The sequence below is a fragment of the Leptosomus discolor genome, chromosome 1 (genome assembly GCF_034619465.1).
Source record: "Leptosomus discolor isolate bLepDis1 chromosome 1, bLepDis1.hap2, whole genome shotgun sequence".
Taxonomy (NCBI): domain Eukaryota; kingdom Metazoa; phylum Chordata; class Aves; order Leptosomiformes; family Leptosomidae; genus Leptosomus; species Leptosomus discolor.
In genome coordinates, this window is record NC_141391.1 from 22,703,948 (window position 1) to 22,718,838 (window position 14,891).

The 14,891-nt window shown below is 50.2% G+C and overlaps 2 protein-coding genes and 2 non-coding genes across 5 annotated transcripts; all 4 read left to right on the forward strand.

Annotated features, from left to right (window-relative positions):
- The first annotated feature begins 885 nt into the window (after positions 1 to 885).
- Positions 886 to 5,714, forward strand: RPL21 (ribosomal protein L21). The gene is made up of 6 exons (XM_086481843.1): positions 886 to 967; positions 2,038 to 2,116; positions 2,710 to 2,771; positions 3,833 to 3,945; positions 4,573 to 4,723; positions 5,578 to 5,714. Exons 2-6 carry the CDS (start codon positions 2,050 to 2,052, stop codon positions 5,665 to 5,667), a joined length of 483 nt encoding a protein of 160 aa, XP_086337969.1. The 5' UTR covers positions 886 to 967; positions 2,038 to 2,049; the 3' UTR covers positions 5,668 to 5,714.
- Positions 3,531 to 3,605, forward strand: LOC147416187 (small nucleolar RNA SNORD102). Its single transcript, XR_015184240.1, has one exon. It is a non-coding gene; the product is annotated as a small nucleolar RNA SNORD102 (small nucleolar RNA).
- Positions 4,004 to 4,136, forward strand: LOC147416188 (small nucleolar RNA SNORA27). Its single transcript, XR_015184247.1, has one exon. It is a non-coding gene; the product is annotated as a small nucleolar RNA SNORA27 (small nucleolar RNA).
- Positions 5,715 to 13,455: 7,741 nt separating the features above from the next.
- RASL11A (RAS like family 11 member A) lies at positions 13,456 to 14,668 on the forward strand. Of its 2 annotated transcripts, none has more exons than XM_086481844.1 (4): positions 13,456 to 13,613; positions 13,655 to 13,761; positions 13,831 to 13,910; positions 14,097 to 14,668. In XM_086481844.1, the coding sequence occupies exons 1-4, from the start codon at positions 13,456 to 13,458 to the stop codon at positions 14,547 to 14,549; spliced, it is 798 nt and encodes a 265-aa protein (XP_086337970.1). In that variant the 3' UTR covers positions 14,550 to 14,668. The 2 variants fall into 2 exon arrangements, with proteins under 2 accessions (XP_086337970.1, XP_086337971.1); XM_086481845.1 differs by having other exon boundaries at positions 13,456 to 13,576; positions 13,705 to 13,761.
- The last annotated feature ends 223 nt before the right edge of the window (positions 14,669 to 14,891 follow it).

Consider the following 14,891-nt stretch of genomic DNA (forward strand, 5'->3'; position numbering starts at 1 on the left):
TTGAACTGTCCCTGCGTGTTTAGCTCAGGGGAGGGAGGCCCTCCTTTGACTCACTCCCGCCTGCCCCCAGCTTCCCGGGATGATTCCCGCCTGCCCCAGCCCTGACGACGCGCACACACACACACACACACGCACACACACACGCACACACACACACGCACACACACACACACACACGCACACACACGGTGAGTCACCCCGCCGGCTCTGGGAGCTGCTCACCAGCCCGCGTCACGTTCAGGCACCACACAGCTGATGCAACCCCTGGCCGGGCAAAAGCTCTTTGTTGAGAATCTGCACGTTATTCATCTGTGTGGAAACACCTGCCACACAAACTCGACACCATGGCATTACAGTAAGAAGCAACCCCAAACCTGAGCGGTGGTGTGCTCCTCCCACCATGCCTGCCCGGGACCACCTGGATCCCCAGCCAGGCGGCCGCGACTGACGCGGGGTATCGGAAGGCTCGCTTTACTGCGAATTTGCATTTCGCTGCACTTCTTTAATGTCGTAAAACCACTTCTTGGCTGCTTATATTTTACATGACCAAACAGAACTCCCTGTGGACGGCAGGCCAGCCACTCCATCTCAGAGCTCGCTCTTCAGGACGGACACCCGGCCCGTTTTCCCGCCCCCCGCGCTGTCGAACCTCTCCTAGCCCCGTCTCACGGCACAGCCGTGAAAGAAGTCGGCATTTCTCCCCGCTTTAGCGAACAGGCCGCGTTTCTGCCGGGCCAGTTCCCCGGCTGTTTACCGCGATCGGCCTCAAGGGAGCTCCGGCAGTTTCCCCTCCCGCAGGCAGGCGGCGGGCGCCCGCCCGCGGGTTCCTCTCAGGCACGGCGCGGGCAGCCCCGCGAAGGCCCCGCTGTTAAGGGCGGGCGCGGCGCCGCCCCTTTCCTTTCGTCCCGAGCCGCCATTTTGTAGGCACACGCGGGGAGCTGCGCCCAGCCCCGCTCGTCGGCCTCAGGTGCCTCCGCGGCTCCGGGTGGCGGCGGAAAGGCGGGCGGGTGGGCCGCGGTGGCGGCGGGGCGGGTGGCCGCCGGCTGGGGCGGGGCATGGCATTGCTGGAGCGGCGGGCTGAAGGAGTGAGGAGGCCGCGGCCTGCAGGCCGTGGTGCGGGGCGCCGGGCTCGGCTGGGCCAGGGCGGGCCGGGAGGCTGCTGAGGGGTGGAGGGATGAAGGACGGAGGCCGCCGAGGCCGGCGGCGGGTGCAGGTGTGGAGGAGTGGGGGTTCCGCCGAGGCGGCGTGCCCGGTCAGTCTCCGCGGCCGGTGGCGAGATGTCGGGGGCTGCGGAGCGGCCCGTGCAGGCAGCTCCCCGGGGTAGGCCCCGGAGTGGGGGTCGCCGGGTGCGGCGGGACTCGGGCTTTGCTGGGCTTCGTGCCTGGTGGCTGGTGGCCCCGTCAGCCTGTGGAGTGTGCGCTCCTTGTGTTAAATGTAATAGTGGCTGATAAATCTGGTATTGGAGATCGTGCCTTTTGGATACCTTGTGAGGAGAGGCTGAGGGAACTGGGCTTAGCCGCTCTGGAGCAGAGGTGTCTTTGGGGGCCACCTAACAGCGCCGTGATCAAGAAGACGGATCCTGGTGCTTGACAGGGGCACGTGGCAGGAGCATGAGACAACTGGTTTCAATCAGAATGAGAAGCTAAGACTGGATGGATATAAGGGAAAAGTGTTTCATTACGAGAACAGCCAGGCCTATAAACAGGCTGCCCGGGGACACTGTGCATAGTTTTTCTCCATCCTTGAAGGGTTTCAAGACCTGAATGGACAAAGCCCTGACCAGCCTGGTCTGATGTGATAGTAGACCTTGCTTTAAGCAGGAGGTTGAGCTAGCTGACTTGCTAGCATCCATTCTAGCTGGTCCTATATATAATGTTTTCTATGAAGTCTAAGCTGATAACATGCTTGAATTGACCCAGCAATTTGGAAGTGGAGTCGTTCTGAATAGGCTTAAAGACCCAGTTTTTCTGAATGTCTGAAAATGCCATCAGTCAGATTCTTGGTGTAGTTCTGAACAACTTGCGCTAATTCTTACAGTAATCAGCCAAAATGACGAACACAAAGGGAAAGAGGAGGGGGACACGTTATATGTTCTCAAGGCCGTTTCGCAAGCATGGTGAGTATACCTTGTAGTAAGAACACTGCGATAAGTGACTGACCTGTCAGCAGTCCCTAGGTGACTTGTATCAAAGGATTTCTGACAACTTGGGCTAGAAAGTGTAGAGTGATATGCAAGTAAACTCTTGGCTCTTACAGCTTATCCATTGGTATTCTGATTGCTTGACAGAAATAACAATGCTAATTCTGTCAGTGCTTAAAAATTAATTTGAAGGTGAAGAAAATATTTCAGCAGTTACACTTTAAATGTACAGTTTTTTGCCTCTTAGCAATAAGCAGTGATAACAGCTGTGTTCACCATTAAATGGTTCAGTGCCTTTTAAACTTCTGTTAGGAACGAGATTAAAGCTGTAATTTTTCCTGAGTTGGTTGGGTTTTTTTACGAAAGTGGGAAGCATGTGAAGAGGTAATTACTGCTTTAAAAAAAAAAAAAGATGGTTTGATTTCTCAGTTATATGTTTTTGAAATAGAATTTGAATTTGAGGTATTTAAGAAAACTTCATCAAATGCATGATCTATGTCCCCCACCCCATTTTGTGTGTGTATGTGAAATCGTGGGCTTCATAAGTACCAATTTGTATCTCTTAACAGGAGTTGTCCCTCTGGCTACCTATATGCGCATCTACAAGAAGGGTGATATAGTTGACATCAAGGTACTTTCTACAATGCTACATAATCTAAAGCTAAAGCAGCGTCATCCTTTTCAGTCTCCGATTTCTTGAAGTAGTCTTTTTGTTAGTGGGGTCATGTGTGTCAAACACTAGTGCCCGCCGCTCGCTTTTGAAGCAGTATTGGAATGACAGTGCTGCTGAACCAATAGTAACACTTCAGCGTGTCGTGCTGTTTTATGTGGGTTTATATATATAAAATAATTAGCTGTGCTTCATTACTGTTTGTTCAGCTGAAAAAAAGTGAGTGACAGATGCCGTATCTAATACTTGGGTTGCTGTATGGTGCCTACTGGCACTGTTTTCGTAGGAACCCAGCTGCCGTTTTGGTAGATGTTCTTGTTTTGCCTGACTTGCAGTTGCTCTTCAGAAGAGCCATAGTCTGCATCTCTGAATCATTACTTGAAATAAGTATGTACAGGGATGGTGATTGCAAAGCCATGTTAAAACTAGAAGCCAAGAAATAAATGTAAGGATACATCCTATATATTAATAAAGGGGGGGAAAGTGAAGTAGCATTTCCTGTCACTTGGCATTTTCTAGAACTTGGCCTTTAAAAGTAGCTGTACTTTCAAAGTTAAGTTGTAGTGAATCTGAAAACCTTTCACCAAGGATTCCTACTTTGTTGAATCCTTTAGTTTTGTTTCATAACAGTCACATGGCAGGTGGTGTGTGATTTGCTTGTTTGTTGTTTGACTCTTGGAGAACTGTCCTGTTCAGAATTAACACTTCTTGATGCCCTGGAGCTTGATGATGACTGTCTTCCGTGATTGCTTGCAGAAAGCAAAGTGATCAATCATTTCACCGACACTGAAAGCAACCAGAAGTGTCATAGCAAAATTTGGTAGTCTTCAGATACAAAATGCATGGCTATAAACTTTAATGTACGAATAAAATAGGAGTATTTTTACATAAACCTCAAGTAATTTGAAATGTGTACTTTAAATAACTTCTGAAAGAAAACTCTTTGATGTTGCTTGTGTGTTTTTTTTGTTTTCCAAGTTAAAGTTTATGCCTTTTTGTTTGTTTGTTTTACTTCTTAACAGGGTATGGGTACTGTTCAAAAAGGTATGCCGCACAAGTGTTACCATGGCAAGACTGGAAGGGTATATAATGTTACTCAGCACGCTGTGGGCATTATTGTTAACAAGCAGGTTAAGTAAGTAATGAAATTCCGTGTATTGAAACTTGTATTTGGGAAAGCTGATCTGTAATCACACCCTCCTTTCACTTTGCCAGTTAGACAGTTGTTGTCTTGATTGGTCATTCAAGGTGGGTAAAGCGTATGTCCTTTTTATAACCCAAGCAAATGATGCTTATTTGACTTGGATCCTGTCAGAGGAAACAGTTCTTATTTCACTGAGCAGCACTTGAAGTGACATGACCTAATGGGGATTTTCTAAACCAACTTTACCATTGGTACTGAAGCCCTTCTTAAATGCTAATTTGTAGCTGTGTCCAGCTGGATTTTGTACAGTTTAGTCAGAAAAGGACAGGTTGAGTTTTTTCACAGGTACTGAACTGGAGTACAGTGGTGATACAATTCTTTGTTTATATGCTACAAGGTTTGAATTACATGCTGTCCACAATCTTAATGTGAAATTGTCAGCACATCGCTACATACTAATAAGCTCTCAGTTGTGTAAGTTACAGCTAATTTGCATTTGCAGCAGTGTATGCTGAGTGATTGCCCTTTAAAGAAAAGTTATCTGTAAGGGCCATAAAACTAGCTCTTAAGTAGCCTTTTTTCAAGTACAGTAGCATAAAATCTGTTTTCCTTTCTTAGGGGCAAGATTCTTGCCAAGAGAATTAATGTGCGTATTGAGCATATTAAACATTCCAAGAGCAGAGACAGCTTTCTGCAGCGTGTGAAGGAGAATGAAAAGAAGAAAAAGGAAGCAAAAGAAAAAGGCATTTGGGTTCAACTGAAACGTCAGGTAATATTTTTATTGTAGTTGGCACAGCTGATTCAGTTCACCAAAAAAACCAGCTAGAACCAAACCAGTATAGTAAAATGTTGTTTCCTTCCGAAACAAATGTTATGCTGTAAGCTGAGCTCTTTCTGTCTGCCTTTGAAAAACACAACTGAAGAACCCCACCACACTTGAGTTAAGCTGCTTACGGCATTCTGAAAAATCCAGGCTTCTGGCAGATTGTGTTGGAGGTGTCGTCTGCTACCACCCTCACTTGGGTTCACCATCCTTTTGCTGTGGGTTACTTGTATTTTGGTTTTTTAAGAGCAGCAGCATCGATGTGCCTGCATCTGAGCTGTCTGACATGTTTGGTGCCTGAACAGAGCTGCACCTGTTCCTGGGTGGAAATTTTAGACTTGCCTGGAGCAAAGGGACGGATGGTTCCTGTTCTGTCGCTGATCTGGAGCAGAAGCTCTGGCTGATTTCTAGGATCAGTGTTGTCTTTGGTTTAGTTGAATTTAGCTGCAACAGTAACCCTTCAAGAAAAGAATGGATAACGAGACTTTAGAGAGGAGATAATGGCTGTTTCTTGTGGAACCCTCAGGTACATCACTTTGTGATAGTTTGGGTTAGTAAATTGCAGAGGGTAAAGTGTTTGGCAGTGAAAGTCAAGCACGCTTTCAAGCAGATCATTTTCTTACTGCTGTTCTTCAAATCAAATTTTGAAGAAACTAGGAATGGTAAAATTGATGTAATGTTTATATAATACTGTGATAAATGGTTGTCAAAATGAATTTTCTGTAAGGTTGCTTTTGAGTTTTAGTGCCATGAGTTTTCTTTCTTCTTTTTTTTTTTTTTTTTTTTTCCCCGGTTTACAGCCTGCCCCACCAAGAGAAGCACACTTTGTGAGGACTAATGGCAAGGATCCAGAGCTGCTGGAGCCAATTCCCTATGAATTCATGGCATAGTGCACATTTGAAAAAATAAATTAAAGAACTGCTTTTGGACAAGTGTATGTGTATGTGATTGTGGCTGATTCCTTTAGTTTTTTGGAACAGGTGCTTTATAAATCTTTTATTGAAGTTTATTTATTTAACTTGCATTACATGGTGCTTGGTCATTTAAATCACCTGCAGCTTTTACTGAGCAGTTTAGTCATTTATATAGACCGTAAATCCTGAGAACGCTGACACTTGCTAATGCTTAGTAGTGATCATGAGATAATATGTGAGGACGTGGAATATTTCACCAACAAACTAAGAGCATATACCAGGAATTGTACAGTGTCACTGGAAGGTTTGATTTTTGTGTGGGAAGAGAGATAACGGGCTTCAAATTTTGTTGCTACAAGCTTTTGGCTAAGAGGCCTCTGATTAATACCAAAAACGTGTAGAAATAGTTTTTGAGAGCAACCCCTAGAGAAAAGGCTGTGGGCAGATTTTGGTGTTTCGCCACTGTAACCTGCAAAAGAAGGATTTTTAGAATATCCCCAGGCCAATAAGCATTCTTATGAAATAGCAGTAGTTTAGAAACAAGGTTTTAATTCCAAAACAGCCAGCCTTTGTAATTTGATTTTTACCATTTGAATTGGCCGGCATAGCTGAACGCTCGCATTTGGTAGGTGTGGTGCACATCTGTTGAATCTGGATATCTGCCCGGGTGTTCCGCTGCATTCCTCTCATCCCGTTGATTTGTTGACCCTTCACAAAAACCTGGGGTGTCTTGAATGGAGGAGCATCTTCACCTGACCACTTGCTAACCAATGCTATTTTTGTGAGCTTTGTTTGAAACGGCGTGAAGCTTGCTAAAGAAAGTGCTGGAGGTGGCCTGCTTGGTGAGCTTTGAAAATGCATAAACTCAAGCTTAACTGAGTAACAGGTCTGTTACCTTTTGAAGTGTGATGTAAGGCATTGCTTAGCTACCTCAAGTAAGTGATGTAAAACTGATGTCTCCATGTAGAGAGAGTTAAACACTAGAGAAGGTAATCATGGACTCACAGAATGGCAGGTGTTGGAAAGGACCTCTGGGGATCATCTAGTCCAACCCCCCTGTAAAACAGGTTTGCCTAGAGCGGATCACACAGGATTGTGTCCAGGTGGGTTTTGAGTATCTGCAGGGAAGGAGACTTCACAACCTCCCTGGGCAGCCTGTTCCAGTGCTCTGTCACCCTTAAGAGTAAAGAAGTTTTTCCTCACATTGAGGCAGAACTCCCTGTGCTCCAGTTTGTGCCCGTTGCCCCTTGTCCTGTCACTGGGCACCACTGAAAAGAGCCTGGCCCCATCCTCTTGACACCCGCCCTTTAGATATTTATAAGCGTTGATAAGGTCCCCTCTCAGTCTTCTCTCCTCCAGGCTAAAGAGCCCCAGGCCTCTCAGCCTTTCCTCATAAGTGGTGCTCCAGTCCCCTCATCTTCGTAGCCCTAGTTACCTCTGAATTACAACTTACGTAGGTTTCTGGGGCAGCATCACTCATCAAAGTATTGTTTTATAGAATCATTAGGTTGGAAAAGACCTCTTAAGATCATCAAGTCCAAATGATCTCAAGCAATTTGTAGGTATTGACTGTTGAAAATTATCGAAGGGTTGTGGGACAGCTGGGAGGCTTGTGAGTGAGAAATGGAGAGATGATGAGCTTTGCTTTTTCCCTTAATGCTGAAGTGCCCTAAGGAGAGGTGTCGAACTGTGTGCAGATTGCTTATGAATCGAGGGACTAATGCCTGTTTGCATTTACCTTCTGTTCCGTTGTGGATGTTCCCATTCTCGTGGAACGGAGTTTTTGGATGTTGCAGTCATTGCCTGGCTTGGCCTGGCATTTAAAGGTGGCAGGCCCTTTAGGCACTGGAGGTTCAAAGTCACGGTGAGCAGGTGCTGTGTTCGAAGTTTCTCTGTCTCAGAAGGTGGAGCAGGCTGTGGAGGTGGAGTGACTTTGGAAACACCTTGAGGAAGGTGGAACAAATGTTCCCCGTTAACGGACTGACAGGTGACGCTAGAACTGTGTTTTGACACCGTGTGTATTGGACCTGGAGTGCACCACCGTCTCCCGAAGCAAGGCTGATGAAACTTGCGCTGTTGCAGCTCATGCCCTTAGCTTTTATGGTCAAGTGGGGTTTTCTTGGAGCAGCTAGATTTGTATAGTAAGCCTTAGACCTTTATCAGCTTCTTCAGCTTGCCAGTTTCCACAGCAATTTAAAATTGGTGCTTGGTTCACAAGGTAAGCATTGCTTTCCGTTAGGCTTTGCGCCTGAAGGAGTTAAGTGGGAGGCTTTATTGGCTACCGTCTTCGGTGATGGTATTTTAAATTTTCTTCTCATGCATGCTTGCCTAAGTTATTTTGGTTCTGTGTTTGGTTTGTGCTTATCTGTCAGGATTGCAGTGGATTAGCTGTAGCATCATGATGAAATGGTTAACAGTAACTATAAGTGGTGGATAGTTCAAAACTTTGGCATTTATTTTCAACAATTTGGAATAATAAGACTAGGCAGCATATAGTGGCCTCATTTAAGAGCTGTGCTTCCAGAGACACTGTGCGTTGCAGCCCTTTTCAGTTTATTTAGTCTCAGTGCTTTTGAAGTCACTGTGCCAAGAGTAGATGCTCCTAAATGCATTCTTGGAAGCTGTGGGTGGGCTGCGAGGAGAAGGCGGGGAATGCTTTCCTTGGTCAGGATTCCCAGAAATGACCGAAAATGAAACTGGGTTTGTACAGGAAGAGAATAGCCTTTTTTGGGTTTTTTTAATGTTTGAGGCAGGGCGAATTACTAAGTTTTAACCTGTCTTGGGTTTATCGGCACTACCTGTGAGTTGCTCTTGAGTGCAGTGGCGGTTTTCCTAGTAAGCTCAAGTTTGCAGAAGCACAGCTCGAGTATTTACAGATCTCAGCATCCGATGTTGAAGTTTCCTTCCCTTGTGTTTAGCTGCCTTGGTTTTGCACAGTCCTGACAAAAGAGGGGCATCTGTGAATTGAGAAAGTTGTTGAAGAACTGCCTGTCAGGACATCTTCAGTCATGAAACTGGTGTCTAACTAGAAACACGTCCTTGATAGAAGAGCGTGGTTCCAGGTGTGTGCAGAACTCATAGAAGATTTGGGAGGGAAGGGGAGCAATTTGGGCAGTTCAGCCTCTCTCCCCCTCTGGGCAGAGCAAGCATGTTTTGTTACGGTGTGTGGAGTTGCAAGTTCCTCTCCCCTTCGACTCACTCCGGAAGGGGTTTTACGCGCTAGACCCATAAGCTGTAACCAGGTCTCTGGTCCTGTTCTGAGGCTGTGCCTAGCAAGCAGGCTGTGGGCTAGGTGTTCCCACGCCGTGACAGCTGCAGGCTAGGTGTTTCCACACCGTGACAGTTTAGTTTTGTTTCATTCCATGATACTTTGAGTTGTGGAGAACTTGTGAAATCTGCAAAGCTATAGGTTTCCTTGAGAATTGGACACACTTGGAGCTAGCAGAATTCAGGAATCCCTAGTTTGAAAGCCAGTTTCACAGAAGTTTGGTATTGTCTGTTACCTGTCTTCCAGTCTGCTGCTAGCGCAGAGGCTTCATGCTCCCAGAGCTGGTGGGCAGGCTGTCCCGGTACAACGTGCAGAGAGTGCTTACAGATTAGCACAATTAGGAAGTGGGGGCTGAGCTGTCTCCTCCTGTCCAGGTTTTACTGCCGCTAACCTTTGCAGTTGATTCCCTGCCAAAGGCCCTGCCAAAATCTCCTGTTCGCTTTCGGAGAAGAAGCAAGGGAGCCTTCTCCTGAGGTGTCAGCTTTGTCTTTGTTAGCGCATCAGTGACACCAAGGCCTGAGGTTCCCTGCGGACTGTGTAGGCAATGTTAGTGTGCGTGGCCAGGAAGGGACAGTGGAAGGGCAGAAAGGGTCTGGAAGGAGGAACCATGCTCATGCAAGGGGGCTGCAGGCTGAGGACCCCGAGAGGGAGCAGGTGAAGTGCATGCCTGAGGCGGGCGAGGGATGTGCAGACACCTCCAGCCCCATTCCTGGCGGGGGGGAGGCAGGTAAGCAGCTGCCATGAGGACGCACAAACAATTAATGCTTTTGTCGTCTTCCCGTTGTATCAGATGGGCAAAACGATCCTGGTGTTCACTGCCTTGTCCTTCTCAGTGCAGTCCTGGGCTTGGCCTGTTTGTGGCCCTCATGACAGCTGGCATTCCAGACACAGATGCTGTGCTGGGGTGTCCTGACTGGTCCAGAGGATGCCAAGAGCTGTGCATACACTTGGCAGAGAAGGTGCCCCGCCTTGTCCCAGCACAGGCAGGACAGGCTCCCCCCATCCTCGCAGAGCCTGCGATGTGCCATGGGTTCCTGTAGTTCAGGGTGTGTGGTGAAAAGACACGATTCAACTGGGCTCACCGTTGTCTGGGTAGTACCTCAGGGCTGTGGGTAGTGTCTCCCACGGTGCAGGGGACACCCTTGCATGGGAGGAAGGTACCAGCAATGCCCATGATTCTGAGGGTGGTGGTGTGGAAGCCACAAGGTTATGAGCATTTTGCATCCATGCGTCTGCTTCAGTGGATGTGCTACCAAGGTCTATACAGGAATCACGTTGTAGCTGCTGGGATTTACATAGGCACAACCATTGTGGCTCAAGTCTTGCGCAGGGATGTGGCTCCCAGCAGCAGTGCCCATGCAGCTCAAGAACCCAGAAAACGCAAAGCTCTAGTTGAGGCTGCCAATTCCAGTTTTCTTTTGGAAGAGGCGGCTTTGGTTGAAGGCCCCTGGGCCCTCTGTCACCCTCTTGTCCATGCCCGCTCCAAACTGTTCAGCCGTTGACCAGCAGGAATTGCATCTTGAACGTGAGCTTGTCCTCCTGAAAGTTCACAGTAGAGTGGTGAAGCCATGCCAGCTCACAGCAAAGGTTCTCACCAGTGCTCCTCCGCATGGAAAAGCTTTGTGCCTGCTGGTCGTTGTCCCACATGATCCTGCCAGTCTTAAGCCCAGAACTCCTAGCTGATTCTACAATATCAGCAAAGACTCCCAGGAAAACACTGCATTTTGTTTCTTAAGAGGAGAAGGGAGCTCCAGAGGCTCTTGGGATGTCCTTCCTGGCACAGCCACAGGGGTAAGCTGCCTACTCCCTCCTCCAAAAGTACCTGCTGTTGAATGTTACCAAAGCTTGGAAGAGGGAGATGTGTCAGGCAGCACTATGGTGTCCCTGGGACTCCGTGTGAGTGGGACTGAGTGATGCTGTGTGAAAGGGTCCAGCGATAGACCATAGGGATGGTGGCATGGGCCATCTGCATGGGGTGGGTGAAAGTACAGCCTCGTGCTTCCGAGTGGGACTTTCAGCTGAGAAAAGAAAGGCTCCTTGGAGAGCTTTGAGTCCCGTACTTGGCCCAGAGTATAGGGACAGCTAATCTGAGCCCCATCTGCTTCAACCTACTGAACTGCTCCTGCTACACCAGGGTAGGTGTTGATGGAGACACAACCCGTGAAAGTAAATTCCTTTGCAGGGTTGCCTGCCTGGGTTTGTACAGTCATTTCTGTGCTTGACTGTCACTGTTTGCCCTTTGAGAGTGCTCTCAGCAGCAGGTGAGGCAGCGTGAGCTCTACAGCTGCCCAGAAAGGGCGAGCTCCTCAAGTTTTGGGAAGGGTGGCTGTTCAACACTACCGCTTTCGCAGCTCGGCGCCTGGGAATCATCTGCCTGAAACGGACTCATTTCAGTAGCATTCTTCCAATGGCACGCTGAATGTGCTCTGATAGCTCTTTTGTAAAGAAATGTATAAAAATAGCCTGTGCTGGCACTGTGAGCAAGGCCAAAGACAAGTGTTCCCATGACAATGGGAGCAGATGACAATAGCATGAACCTCTGGAAACTAAAAGCTTTTAGTGATATGAGAGAAATCTTGTTTACAAAGAAAAGGGCTCACTGGCATGATGGGAAGTGAAGTAGAAATTTTAGAGGCAATCAGTTTTTGAGATTAAAAGTAGCCTTGATGTTACCATAGGGGTTCTTAAGCACTAGGCTGACAGAAATAATCAACAGCACTTCTTCCACCGTGCTTTTCTGCAGGCACTACTTTAATTGATGTTAATTAGTGTGGTCTTAACTACTGTGAAGTGTGTGTAACCCTTCAGCAAAGAGCAGTGTGGGATCGTCATCAGGTAGAACATTGCTGGGGCAGCAGGGGAGAATCTTTAAACAGGGCAGAGCGGTGCTCTGGAGGGGGGTGGCCAGTCCTCTGGCCGCTGCGGGGTGCAGAGCCTGAGCCGTGCCTCCGCTCCCCGCGTGAACTGTGCGCCCCTGGGAAGTGGGGAGCAGTTCCTCCCCAGCCTTGTCCCCGTGGCGCCGAGGATCGACTTTCCCGAGGAGCACCGTGGCTCTGGTAGAGCAGAGCAGGCCATGTTGTCCTGGTGCCCTTGTTCTCGGTTTCATGTCACTGGAGGGGCAGGCTGAGGGTCTCCAAAGAAGCGCGTAGCAGACTGGGTACCTGGGTGCTTGGGTGGATGGAGGGAGAAAGTGAGAGGGAGGACAAGAGGAAAGTGAGGGAAAAATGTGACGTGTTGTCATTGCGTGCATCTTCCGAGAGCTGTGTCGAAGGGGAGAAGGAAGGTGAATAGTGCGGCACCATCGCACAGCCCCGCTACTGCTGAGGTTCCTCTCGGCTGCCTGTGTGCGGGCGTCCAGGGCCACCAGCAGCTCCCAGGGTGGCTCTGTCCCCCCGCGGCACCTGTCTGCAAGACCACAGACCCATCCTTTGAGTACCAGCATGCTGGCCTCTGTGTCGTTTTACCTGTGGAGGTAACCAGGTTACTGAAATAAAGTAAATAAATACTTTATAATAGTATTATAAATATAGAAATAAAGCGGCCCCTGAACGGATTATTCCTCTTGTAAACGCTTCCATGTGTGCAGAGCAGGGCCCTGCAGAAGCAGTTTGGAGGAGCCGGGGCAATGGTTTGCAGACCGAAGCGTCCACACGGCTGTTGGCAGGTTTGAGGCTCGGGCAATGGCAGCCTGTGGTGGAGCACCTTTCCTCTTGGAAACTCTCTTCCACTTTAAAATCCCAAAGGGCCTAATCCAGACCTCAAGGCCCCGTGGACCGCCTTGGTTTCCAGGGCTGGCTGCTGCTTGATCCACAAGCTGGGATTTCAGCACTGACTGTGGAGGGATGTGTGAAACAAAACAGTCTGAGGTGAAAGAATAGGTCCTTTCCTTTCTTTCATGATGTGAGTCCCTGGCAGCGGGGAGGGTGCGCGAAGTAGGAGCCTGTTGCAGTGGCTGGGGCCGGTGCGGGGTGTGGAGGCACCCTCCCGAACACAGCGAGGCTTGTGCTGCCGCCCGCCTGCCGCGGGCGAGGGCGATGCACGGCGGGGTGCTGCGGTGCCTGCCCCCAAACCCGGGCTGCAGCTTGCACGGCCTGCCCGGGCTGTCCCCCACCCCCTGGTGCCTGCACCCACCCCATGCCCTGGGAGCGGGGGCGGTGAGGAAGGGGCAGGGCTGTGGGCAGCGGGGGGTTCCAGCTGCGGGACAAATGGGGCAGCCGGGGGGCGACTGGGGGGGCGCGGGGGCAGCCGGGGGTTGGGCGGCCGAGGGGGGGAGCGCTGGGCGGTGCGGCCGGGCTGGGGGCGGTACAGCGGGGAGGGGGCGGCCAACGGGGCGGCTCCGCGCACGGCGTTGCCGGCGGAGCCTTTAAAAGCCGGTGCTGGCCGCCGCGCCGGGCGCTGCCGAGCGGAGCCGGGCTGAGCGGAGCCGAACCGGGGCCGAGCGGAGCCGAGCCGGGCCGGGCCGAGCGGAGCCATCCGGCCGCTGGGCCGCCCCTCCCATGCGCCTGCCGAGCATGTCCCAGCCCTTCCTGCTGGCGCCCATCGCCGAGTGCCCCCCGGGGCCGCCCGGCGCCCAGGTCCGGCTGGCGGTGCTGGGAGCCCCCGGCGTCGGCAAGAGCGGTGAGTGCGGGGGGGGTGGGGCTGTACGGCCCCCCTTCCCCTCTCCGTCCGGCCCCCCTTCCCCTCTCCGTCCGGCCCCCCTTCCCCTCTCCGTCCGTCCCGCCCAACGCGGCCGCTCTGTGTTTCAGCGATGATCGTGCGGTTCCTGACGAAGCGGTTCATCGGGGACTACGAGCCCAACACAGGTGAGGCGGCGGGGCGCGGCGGGGGCCCCCGCGGGGGCGGCTTATGCCTGACAGCTCTCTGCCCCACAGGCAACCTCTACTCCAGGCTGGTCCATCTGGAGGGCGACCACGTTGCCGTGCAGATCCAAGACACGCCGGGGTGCATCCAGGTATGGAGACGCTTCTCTGCCGCCTAAAGGCTCGGCTTCTGCACCCCAGTTCCCTACAAGGCCAGACTTAGTCTCCGAAGACTGAGCTCAGGCTTCCCTTTGGACCCATTGAACGGTGCTGTCTATGATGCAGGCGTTATACTGGCACGACCCGATGCCAAATCCGTGCTCTCTGTCGTACCGCAGGTGCAGGAAGACTGCATGCAGGTGCTGGACTCCCTGTCCAGGTGTGTGAAGTGGGCAGAAGGCTTCCTCCTGGTCTACTCCATCACAGACTACAGCAGCTACCAGTCAGTCCGACCTCTCTACCAGCACATACGCAAGGTCCACCCAGATGCCAGGACTCCGGTCATTATCGTGGGGAACAAAGCCGACCTCCTCCATGCCAGGCAAGTCCAGGCGAAAGAGGGACTACAGCTGGCAAATGAATTGGGCAGCCTGTTCTTGGAAATCTCCACAAGTGATGAATCCCAAGGTGTCTGCGATGTTTTCCAGTATCTTTGCAAGGAGATCAGCAAACTACAGCACGCTGGCAGCACAGACAGGAGGCGGTCGTCCATCATCCCTCGGCCCAAATCTCCCAACATGCAAGATCTAAAGAGACGTTTCAAACAGGCTTTATCTTCCAAAGTCAAATAACCCCCCCGATGAGATCCTGCATGACTCATCAATAGACTTTATTTTTGTAAACTAGTTAATAAAAATCTTTATTTTTGTACTAATGCCAGCAGTATCAAAGTAAGTATGTTGAAGCTTGCAATTTCCTTTCCATTCTCTCTTTGTTTGACTGGTTGGGTTATTTTTACCCCCCCCCCAAAAAAAAAAAAAAAATAATGCTGCATAGCAACTAAATAGAGGTAGTTGGACAAGGGGATTTTTGCCAGGAGGTTTTGATTCCGTTTCTGGTTTGGGCTGGGATTTGCTGTTTTACCCTGCTCAAATGACTTTTTTTGGACCTCAGTTTCCTGTTTGTAAAATGGG

Coding starts and splice junctions, on each gene's coding strand:
- RPL21 (XM_086481843.1), top strand. CDS start 2,050: ATGACGAACACAAAGGGAAAGAGGAGGGGGACACGTTATATGTTCTCA. Junction 2,117..2,709: donor AAGGCCGTTTCGCAAGCATG/GTGAGTATACCT, acceptor ATCTCTTAACAG/GAGTTGTCCCTCTGGCTACC. Junction 4,724..5,577: donor GGGTTCAACTGAAACGTCAG/GTAATATTTTTA, acceptor CCCGGTTTACAG/CCTGCCCCACCAAGAGAAGC.
- RASL11A (XM_086481844.1), top strand. CDS start 13,456: ATGCGCCTGCCGAGCATGTCCCAGCCCTTCCTGCTGGCGCCCATCGCC. Junction 13,614..13,654: donor GGGGCTGTACGGCCCCCCTT/CCCCTCTCCGTC, acceptor TCCGTCCGGCCC/CCCTTCCCCTCTCCGTCCGT. Junction 13,911..14,096: donor ACACGCCGGGGTGCATCCAG/GTATGGAGACGC, acceptor GTCGTACCGCAG/GTGCAGGAAGACTGCATGCA.